We start from the raw sequence: 11,493 nt of genomic DNA, 5'->3' as shown, positions 1-11,493 counted from the left end.
ATTCATATTAACCAGGTTTAGTTTAGAGTGCAATATTATCCTCAAAAAAATATTTAGATAGAAATTATATTTATCCACAAACTAGATAATTTTAGTTTTATAAAAAAATTTAAATTTGTGTACATTAATTATTTACTTAATTTTTTAAAAGTTATGTTTTGAACTTCAGAAATATTATTATCACTATTTTATAAATATATTCTTAATTTTAATATTTAAAGATTAGATGAAATAATTTATAAAAAAAGGTATTCTTTTACTATCAATTTGAGATGTTAATATATTCATATTTTAGATTTACAAAGAATTTTAATTCAAATATCGAAAATTATATATAGTTATTCTATTAACTAACCTGTACTATAGCGTAGTAAAATAATTTTAAAATAATAGTTAGTTTAATATGTATTTTACTGATTTATAATATTTTTGTACAGAATAATATATGGTCGTATAAGTTCCGTTTGTGCATAATATTCTATAGCCAGTTTAAAATTTTATGTAAGTATAAATATATAATCATCAAAGCATACTATTCCTCCGTTTATTTGGTGTGTTTTACATTTTCTTTAATTTGTCTCTAGCAAATTACTGACATAACATAAAGCAAATATAAATCATCAAATATAAAATAAATATAAAAAACAACAAGTACTAATAGTAGCGATGACATTGTCCTAAACAACTGCAAAATATATTTTTAGTGACTAAGATTACTTCAAAGTTAAAACTTTATTTTCCACGGTATTAGATACTCTAACATAAAAAAAGAATTCTGGTAATTAAAAACTCAATCTCATTCTCTTAAGATAATCACACTTACAACCAACTAAACATAGAAGAAAATTTAAACAAAATTATACTACCTCAGTTCCTAAATGTAGGATGTTTTAAAGAATTTTGATGTTTCAATATATAAGATGTTTTCATTTTTCTAGACAACTTTTTACTTTATTAAAAACTGTCTAACCAATCATATTTGATAATCTATTTTGTAATTGGTTGAATAACATTAATTTATAGTTTTAATGATACTTTCTAGACAAAACAATGATTTTCTTAATATACGTGTTTTTACCTAAACATCTTATATTTAGGAACAGAGAGAGTATATTTGATAAAAACTGATACACGCGCGGACCTGCCCTAGTATTTAATACAAAACACTTGAATTCCAATAATCAGTTTAAAATTTACTTGATGTCTAGAAGAGTATAACATTTTTTCTCTTGTTTTGAATCGGGGCGTGTAGCCTATTGATTGTATCAGTATTTGTTCTCGTATCATAATTTAGTTCCAAACTTGCGTTTAGATATTGCAGATGATGGAAGAATAACATGTATTTTACTTTTACTTTCATCAAACTAACCATTTGTATTGGTCTTTTATGGACGAGAGTCTATATTAATATTGATGGCAGTAATTTATTTGTATTGGTCTTTTATGGACGAGAGTCTATATTAATATTTATGGCAGTAATTTCTAGTTAAAACTTGAAGAAACTATATAAGCATACATTAAACCTTGGTTTTTAAAACTAGAATGATTGTCATATGTTACAATGAGATATGATCTATCAGCATCATAAAGTTGATAAGAGAGAGTGAAAACAGATAAGTAAACCTTCTGAAAGATTTCAATTATTAATGTAACCCCTGTACTTTTATGTCTCTGCTTGGCTCATGCTGTAGTAAAAGAAAGTTTCTGTCACCTCTCTTTTTTTTTATCTCTTAGGCGTTATTGCTAATGATGCTAAGGTTTCCGGGCAAGAAGAATATAAAGAAGACTCTTTTTGCGGATTGATGATTATTAGATATTTGGGAATTTCCTCTAACCTTTATGTTCCTATCTTCTTCTCCCTTTTGGTTAGATATTAATCTCTTCATCTCTAGGTAACTGTCGAAATCTCCTTCCCAGAAAGGGAAGAAAAAGGACTCTCTGGTAGGTTCAAGACTTGGTTGTCCAAAGGATCACAATGGATTCTCCTGAACAAAGCGGAAAAAACATCATATGATCAATCAAATAAAGAGGAAAGGTCTAAATGTGTGTGTTAAGATCATATTCATTGTACCGGTCAGTGTCTTTGTAGTTTGTGGTTATGTTCATGACATTTTCTTCAGTGTTCAAATAGTCCAACAGATAGCTCAACCGTCCTACTTGTTCCTCTTGCTCCGCTATAAATTAAAAATGTTAGGCAATTGAATCTATGTTTTCTGAAATATAAGTAAAGAGTATATTTACCATCTGATGTTATCCTGAAGTCCTGGGAGAAGCCAAGATAAGAGTAATTGGTAGGTAAAGACTTCGAAACTGATTGCTCATGTTCCTCAAGAAACTGATTCCTCATTAGTCTTGAGCTCTCGCTAACTCGTGGTGGTACTTTAGACACCAAAGGAAAACAGTTAAATAAAACTATAAAACAAAATATTAGTGTAAACTAATTTGAGTTTAATAGCTACTAACATGTGTTCATCTCCAAGTCTCTGTCAATGTATTGAGAGCCATACCGCATCCTGTGAAGAGGCTTGTTGTTGTCAAGGTATCGACTAGAGCGTGATTTTTCCCGGTAAGGCTTGACGAGAACACGGGCCCCGCATATGAAATGAGGATTGCCTTTAGCGAGAATGTGTTTGACGCTTTCTGTGTAAACAAATGTTACAAATCCAAACATTCTCTTCTGTTGACAAGGAATCCTCACATCTTCAACAAGTCCGAATTTGGAGAAGTAGTTTGAGACATCATGTTCAGTGAAACTACTCTCTGCTGGAAAGGTCAAGTAAATCTGCCTGGAACCGGCAAGGATGGCTCCATGTTCGTTTCTCTCTCCCATGTATTCCACAAACTTCGATACATCTTCTGCTAATATAACCGAATGCTGACCATGAGGCCTGAAAATTCAGATAGCATTTGCTCACAAGAATTAGCAATGAAACAAAACTTTAGATGGGCCCGAAAACTCGTTATTTAACTAGCTCACTAACTAACCTGTCGATGAGGCGGATGGTGTTGTTCAAGCGAGCAAGAAGCTTGGTGAGGCTATAGCCAGCTTTGCCATGTCTTTGTGACTCTGTGAGATATCCTTCAGCTTGAAGGGTCCTTGCGTATTTTTCATAGTACATCACTGGCAATGAAGCAATGGAAATGGGAGCGCCTCTTCTCGATTTGAGCAGCTCGATGATCTCTCCTTCTAGTTTCTCAAGTGATCCGGGAGAAACAACATGTTCTTCATCACTTATGTTGTTTGGATTAAACATCTGAGAGAAACCCTCTCTCTCCGGTATGATCTGCCCGTGGAAATACCGGCAGTTGTTGCCATGTTTGCAGTACCCTTTGTTGAAGTAATGACATATTTTTACTGGAAACTCGGGTAAACTTGGTGATCTCCTGCTTGTTCTTAAAGGCAAGCATTGATGATCTCGAGAGAAGAAGCCATTAGAGAACTCAGTGCTCGTCATAGAATCCTCAAAGTTCAAGAACTGAACATTGCTATGCAACGAATCCACCTCGGTTGAGTTCTCCCAATAACCGGTTCTCAGAGGAGGAGAAACCGAAACGGAGGGAGGCTGGATAGATGAACCAGTGAATGATCCGAAACTAAGCGTAGGAGCGTGATCAGAAGGAGGGCTGTTGTAACGAGGATCTTTAGCTAATTCGTATTTCACGAAGTTGATCATGGAATGCATCACAGAATCTGGACAGAAGGCGAGACGGATCATGTCAAGGTCCCCATGGTCTTGCATCAAGAGATAACCGATGATTTTTGATGCATTTTCAGGTTCAAGTTGTTGGATTCTGCTGTGCACAACGTTCATCGATTCTGTGAAATTCATCTCCAATAATATCGTCTTATCACTTCTTCTTCAAAGCAAATCATACAAAAATTCATCATTTTTTCCACAAAATTTTAGTGAAACACTTATATGGATGGATGAATCAAAAGTAACATAACGACAAGTTGAGACCAAAAAAAGGAGAAGAGTGAGACTCGCTCAAAACCGCACATGTTAATATTGGTACAAAAATGGGATTTACGTTGTAAGTCAATGATAACAGACAACGTTATGGATAAAAACAACGAGGCTAGATCTAAGTCATGCTTGTACGTTCAAAACAACATTTGACCTCGAAAAGTACAGTTCCCATTTACTTTCAGAAAAAGCATTTTAACATCCACTCTTCTCTTTATTTAAAACAACTCAAAAACTGTTCATTTTTATCGTAAACCACTAGTATGTTATCCGAGTCTTTTGGGTTTTTGTATTTTTTTTTTTTCTGGACAAAATGTTTTTGAATATTATTAAGGAACAAACTGGCAAACTCAAAAAAAATATATATATGTTGCAAAAATCTTCCCTAAAAACAGTCTTTCTTTCAATAATTTAAACTCTATCGAAGAATAACAGCGATTCAGAAAACTAGAAAATGGATTACCTGAAAGCAATAAGGAGAAGTGTTCTTATATTAAGATTAACGGTAACGAACAAACCAAAAAAATTAGATGTTTAACCTTTTAATGTATCTGTTTGTGAATTTCCTCGATCATGTGTTCATATGCCTTAAGCGTTTCTCTTCGACAATGTGCTTCTGTAAATGAAAATGATTGTGAGAAGTAAATGCGTTTAACACAAATCAGACAGAGTTAATGATCTTTGTTCATGTGAGAGAAAAAAAAACTTTGAAATATCGAACACCACTTAATCACAAGTACCAATACTAATGACAATTGTGGTCAGTGCCGGCGCTGGGACAAACCTGTATTTTATAAAAGGAAAAATGAATAGGTCTGTGCGTGAAGAAAACTCAAAGGCTTAATTGAATAAAACAACTCACATTGTAGTTTCATTGTTGAATTAATTATCATAAGAGCGTGAGAACCACAAACGAAAGAGAAGAACAAAACAAAGGTAACCAAAAATGGAAAATAGAAAACGTAGAATAAAAACAAATGGGAGATCGTGCAATTACTTAATCTTTGCAGACTTACAGTAACTGTAAAACGGAATAAGATCTCTCACGGAATCATGGATGGTAGAGAGAAGAAACGATAAGTCCTAGCCTCCTAGGTACATATTAATTTGATTATTGTAAATTAAACCAATTCTTGTTGCGAGTTGTTTCTTTTTTAAATAAAAGCTTTCTTTGACAACTAGTTCCATTCCATATGGTTACAGCAAATATCGGGACTTAGTTGGAGGAATAAACCTTGGGATTTTAAGACTTTTTAATTACGTTAAATCACAGTTAAGAATTAACCGTCAGATCAGAAACTTTTGGTGGTTTTGAATTTCTTTTATTTAATGCACGGTTCATATTTCACGCTTCAGGATTCAACTGTTTTGTATTTTTTTTTCTTAAAAACTGTTTTGTATTATATGTACATGTGGCGCGCAAATTGTGTTTTTGGATAAGGATAATGCATATTAAGATAGTCGTGACCGTAGCGTATATCCAGTTGATGAACTTGATATGACCAGGGATTACGATTTACCAATATTTTATAAAACTCGTAATCATAATAACTATAAGATTTTATCTGCGTTTTGAAAGCGGGATTTGTTCTTTTGTGGAATCTAATTCAAAATAGATAAAAACGATAATTAAAATAATGTTTTAAAAATCGAACTGGTTCGGTTTGTTAGACCGGACCAACAATGAGACTTTTAATTAACCAAATCCGAATTGTAATAAAACTTAGATTTACATTAAACCGTCCAAACCAGTTTAAATGTTGTGCGGACGCCTATCAACCATAAAACCCAATTTAACTATATACAAAACATAATTTGATTAATTTGAATATATAAATGATAATTTTTAATTTGACCAATATCCATGTCTTTCGTTTGCAAACTATTTTTTTTTCTTTTTATAGTTTGTTTCCTCTTTGTTATACATATTTGCTATATATTATTATAGTATCGAGAAAATAACTTTACATGATTTAATGTGGTTATTTAAACGACTAACTCAACCCTTTCAACTATTATCATATATATATATATATACTATCATATATACATAAATTTAAACAATACAAAAATATATATTTTCAAAGTAATAGAAATATTTTTTATATATCTATATATTTTCTTAGATGATTACATAAAATAATTATGTAACATAAACTGATATATGTTTAATTGACTAAAAATAGTTTATAATTAGTAGTATTAAAATGTTTTATTTATTTTTTATATATTTAGTTGAGTATAATATCTTTCAATTACAGCAAAAAAAATCTATAAATTATATTTGTACTTATATAATATGATTTTTAAAATACAATCACACAATATTTTTAAACTGCTTATTTTTAAGAAATATTAAAAAAACAAATTAACAATAAACATCTTTTGATCAAATAATTATAAAATACTTTGAAATAACATAACACTATATACTTTAACGAGGTAATTATATTATATTTTTTTATCATTATTAAAATTATTTGTTTTCATAATATTATATTTTTTTTTTAAGTTTATGTTTTTATGTTTGTGGAACTTAATATGACTATACTTAAAATACCAAAGAAAATATGAATTCTCATTTTTGAGATTATTTAAAATAAATTTTAGTTTAATTATTGTAAATATTGATATGTGTTCATGAGTTTCCAAAAATGTATTAGTTACTTATATATGTAACTTCATATTGATCATCGCTTTATTTTCTGATATTTTTTTAAAAAATATCAACATATAATTTGATAAATATTATGAAAATACATTCACATTTAAACGATAAATAAAATTAATTTGATTTTACTTAATTATAATAAAAGCAATTATACTTCAGTTTGAATTTGAAAAAATATATATAACTCTATATACTCACAACATGAGTGACTCGAGTAATCCAACTTATATCTAAAATCATATATTTAACTACAATAAGAATATATAATTTTATAATAATAATTTATTTTATAAATGTAAATTATAGGATGACTAAAAACATATTATCAAATGAAAATAAAATATTAACCAACTGTTATAATTTAGTTTTTTTGTAAAATTTATATACATGCATGAGACTGTAGAATATTATCGTTATATTAAATTACATAATTTGGAATCAGACACTTTAGTTTATTTTATATTTTATTCTAAGATCAATATATCTTAAGTTATACATAATCTTCCTCGAATATATGTACATATTTAAGCCAACAACCAACGTAAATGAAAACAAAAAAATTAATCATAGTTTTAATATATTTAAAATAAAAAAATATTATAGTTGAATTCAGAGAAATAGATGCAATCTAATATACCCGAACGTCTTAAATTATACATAATATTCCTCAACTATATTTACATATCTAAGCCAACAACCAACGTAAATTAAAATACAAAAATTAATCATAATTTAAATAGATTTAAAATAAAAAATATTATAGTTGAATTCAGAGAAATAGATGAAATCTAATATACCCAAATGATAACTAAATCGACTCTAAAAAACAACAAAACCAACTAGATATAACATATCTAAAATCATATGTCTAATTAAAGTAATATAATATTATTAATATAAATTGTGCCTACAAATTATAAATTAATTTAAAATTAAAAATAAATAACAATCAATTATTATAGTATATTTATTTTGTAAATATTTATACCCGTGCATGAGCACGGGAAAATCACCTAGTATACTATTATTTGTGAATTGATTTTTCTTAAACGAGCTCTCACGTTTAAACTTAGACAGGCTAATATCGTTTATACCATTAGTAAAACTTTAAATTTAATTTATTATATAATTAAAACGAGTTTTATACTATTATATTTGATTTATCTGTTATATTATTTAACTTTTATAATTTAATAAAATAAATTGCGAAAAGCATATTTTAAAAAGTAAGATAATTATTATACATATTGTGTTATTATCTGAAAATAATATAACACAATAATAAAAACATATTTTAAAAAGTAAGTTAATTATTATATATATTATCTTATTATCTGGAAAATAATATAGCACAATAATAAAAATATATTGATAGATACAAAACTTTGCCATCATAAATAATTTGTTGTTTAAATTATTTTTTTTGGAACATAAATAATAACTTATTATGCTGATCTTTTAATTTAATAAGATATAAAATAATAAGTATTTGTAATAAGATTATGTTGGCATGTGTGGACAAAACACTTAGTAATTACATATATTGAAAGTATATCAACACTATTAAAATTTGATTGAAACAATTAGACCAGTCGGACCAGCCATCTAGTGACAATACCAAGAAAAAGTCTGGTTTAGTTTTTAATATTATTATTTGAAATACGTCTGGTTTAGTTTTTCAAACGCTGGTTTTAAGTGAAAGTTTTTTCTTTTACAAAGTTAGGTGTAATTTTTTTTTTTAAAAAGTTTATGTTTGATTGGTATTAAAGATGATTGTTTTGCTATGAGTTGATAGACCCGAAAAACGACATGCAAAAGCTTATGATGAGTGTTTTTTTTTATTTTCAACGAATTTATTGTAGTTTCAATTGTTTCTTGGATGATAAGACATTGATATTCTAATTAGTCGAAGTTCAGTTTGTCGTGGGTGGAAAGCTTTATCAATCTCTTGGGAAAAGAACGAAACTAAAACTGTTTTCACAACCTAATAAAATTGTGTTCCTCTCTGCTTTTTATGCCGGTAAAATAGAAGTTTTAGAAAACGATAGTCTGATTGTTTCATCGTAATATGCAAAATCAGACTTTAATAAATCAGACAGTTAACTCATGTTAGAGGTGTTAATTATAATTAAAAAAAAAGGAGAAAGGGAACGGCTTTTGCTTTCAAAACTCAAAAACCCTAAAATTGATTTTCTCAGAGCAATTTCAAATCAGAGTATGGTGAAAACGTTTTTCGGAAACCCTAGTGGAAAACGGAATAAACTTCCGGTTCAGAGGGCACCACCTCTTTATGCCGAGCCCACAATTCCTAATTCGACAGAGATTGAAAGGTAACCACCTAATCTCTGTTGTATCATGTCTGAGTTCAGTAATTTTTTTGTTTGATTTAAGTACATTAATTTTTGTTATAGGCATGTTGTTGCTGAAAAAAGAGTAACTAATATTGTTGAAGAATAGGAGATTCATAATGAAGAGGTGGTTGTAGAGTCGGATTCTTCTTCATCTGTTGAGGGAGATGATTGTGAGGTTATAGTTGAAGATAGAGCTGGATATAAAGAGAATAAGTTATTCGAAGTAGACGTTGAAGAGACTAACTTGTCTTCTCACTTTGAAGCTGCTGCACAAGAAGATGGAGATGATTTGTATGATGCTAACGATGACAGTAGCGATGATATTTGGGACGATGATCATGATGTGGAAGAAGAAGGTAGGCAATTCAACTACTGGCCTGATGACATTCTTGCGCTAGGAAAGATTTTTAACACTGCTGAGGAGTTCAAGTATGTTGTTTTCAAGTATTATTTGAAAACACAATATGATATTAAGTTCTACAAGTCTTCATTTGATCGGCTTGGTGCCCACTATACACAACATGTAGAAGAAAAGTGTCATTGGAGGGTCTATTGTTCTTTTGAGAGAGACTGAAACAAGTTAATGGTGAATGTATACAATGACAGTCATATTTGTGTAAGATCTGGCTACACAAAGCTTTTGAAGAGTAGAACAATTGGACAGTTTTTTTAGGAGAGGCTTAGAATTAATCTTAAAATTAAGTCACATGAGATGGTGGATGAGATAAAAAAAGACTGGAACAATTGGGCAGCTTTTTTACTTTTTTTATTTATTTTATATTTATTTAAATAATAATTTATTATATATAGATAGAACAAGGGTATAAGAGTCTTTTACCACTTAATGAAGAAGATATTTTTGAAAATGTCCTTTTAGTGGTGGTAAAAATGAAAAGTGGTATCATGAAAGTGGTAAACATGAAATTTCCCCAAAAAACGTATATTAGAAAAATGATAGTTTAAGCAATTTTTCTTATAATTTGTTCCAAATCACACTTTCTCACTCAGTTTTTTAATTTAGTGTTTAACATAAAACTCAAATGGGTTAAGAAAAAAAATTCTTCCTTAAAACTAATCATAGTTTACATATCTTTTAAAATTATTGTTTTAATTTATTTTAAATTAAATTAAAACACATCTATATTAATTAAATCTGATTAACAAATAAGAAAAAATAATAATATTACTATTTTTAAATAATCAAATGTCATTATTTTAGGCATACATACTTAATATTAATGTGAGATCCAATATTATATGAAATAAAATGTTTTTATTTGTATAAATTTTGTTAAAATTTTATTCTCGTACATTTTAAAAGTTTATTATAGAGTAAAAAATACATATTATTAATTTTTAAATAATTTTTTTTTAATTTCAATTTATATTATATTTTTCATCTTTGACTTTAAAAATTGTGGAGATAATCATTTTTATTGAACTTCCTTACTATATTTATCTTAACATTTTAAAAACACATAAAACTAATTAGTTCACATTTATAGTAACAGAAAAAGTACATGTACCTCGACAAACAAATAAAAATTAAATACATAAGAATATTAAAATACCAAGAAAACAACAAACATATTTTTCTTATTAAAAATAAGCATGCTAATTTTATTATAATCCAAACTATATGAATTATATTAATAGAGTATTAACTCTAGAAAAATCTTGTGAAAAATAGTTTGATTAATATAATTAAATGACTTACCATATAATAAATTAAATGACTTACCATATAATAATGTTAATTCATCTGTTTATATTGTTAGATGAATTAAATAAACTTTTTCTTGATTAATTTACGTTTAAATAACTTACCATATAATTTTTATGTTTTAAAATATAATTTTTTTTAATCATTTCTAAAAGTGATAACGCATATATGATATCACATTCTCATTGAAAAATGATTGGAATTTTTTAGAATTATATATTTGACTGTTTTGCATTCATTTGATACATTTTTATACTATATATATATAATGAATGAGTGAATTTAATTAATATTATTAAGTTTAGATTAACTGGTTTTCTAAAATCTAAGATTTATTTTATTCACTACTAATATAAACATAATAAAAACCGTTTTTATAATTGTTTATATAGTATCATATGTATTTATATGTATCTTATCAATTTATATAATGTAATATAGATATTCAATCTAATTATAAGTACACTTTGCTTCACTCCTAGGCTGTCCATCTCAGCAGACATGTCAGAAATTCAAGTGTTTTAATCGTGACACGTGTCCCGCTTACCTAAAACGCATCACTTCATTTATTAAAATCTTATGGGCTTTGTTCGTTACAAAATCTGAATCCACCAGCTGGACTTACGTTTGTTTTATTTGGACTTTTATGGTTTTCAACTGGGCTTTGTCTTACATTTATTTGGGCTGATAACGTTTCTGTGTGTAATCGTCATATTTAGTTAATAGCTTCTGCAAAACTCACCGCCGGAGCAAATAACCAAAAATTCGACCACCAGACCA

The 11,493-nt window shown here is 28.1% G+C and overlaps 1 protein-coding gene across 7 annotated transcripts; it reads right to left on the bottom strand.

Annotated features, from left to right (window-relative positions):
* Positions 1–1,513: 1,513 nt before the first annotated feature.
* Positions 1,514–6,739, bottom strand: LOC125590208 (zinc finger CCCH domain-containing protein 18-like). 7 transcript variants are annotated; one of them, XM_048763502.1, is made up of 8 exons: positions 4,831–6,739; positions 4,709–4,752; positions 4,508–4,584; positions 2,986–3,858; positions 2,464–2,888; positions 2,242–2,379; positions 2,072–2,174; positions 1,514–1,985 (listed from the first exon to the last, which is right to left on the bottom strand). In XM_048763502.1, the coding sequence occupies exons 4-8, from the start codon at positions 3,828–3,830 to the stop codon at positions 1,889–1,891; spliced, it is 1,608 nt and encodes a 535-aa protein (XP_048619459.1). In that variant the 5' UTR covers positions 3,831–3,858; positions 4,508–4,584; positions 4,709–4,752; positions 4,831–6,739; the 3' UTR covers positions 1,514–1,888. The 7 variants fall into 7 exon arrangements, with proteins under 7 accessions (XP_048619459.1, XP_048619461.1, XP_048619458.1 ...); XM_048763504.1 differs by having other exon boundaries at positions 2,986–3,855; XM_048763501.1 differs by having other exon boundaries at positions 4,508–4,752.
* Positions 6,740–11,493: the final 4,754 nt, after the last annotated feature.

This window comes from Brassica napus, chromosome C7 (genome assembly GCF_020379485.1).
Source record: "Brassica napus cultivar Da-Ae chromosome C7, Da-Ae, whole genome shotgun sequence".
Classification (NCBI taxonomy): domain Eukaryota; kingdom Viridiplantae; phylum Streptophyta; class Magnoliopsida; order Brassicales; family Brassicaceae; genus Brassica; species Brassica napus.
Note: the sequence above shows the minus strand (reverse complement) of the source record. Positions and strands in the feature narration are given on the sequence as shown.

What these genes read in the sequence shown, in the direction of transcription:
- LOC125590208 (XM_048763500.1), bottom strand. Translation starts at nt 3,830, where the DNA reads ATGAATTTCACAGAATCGATGAACGTTGTGCACAGCAGAATCCAACAA. An exon ending in ACCATCCGCCTCATCGACAG is followed by an intron (nt 2,889 to 2,985) that starts GTTAGTTAGTGA and finishes CTGAATTTTCAG; the next exon opens with GCCTCATGGTCAGCATTCGG. An exon ending in AACTACAAAGACACTGACCG is followed by an intron (nt 1,986 to 2,071) that starts GTACAATGAATA and finishes CGCTTTGTTCAG; the next exon opens with GAGAATCCATTGTGATCCTT.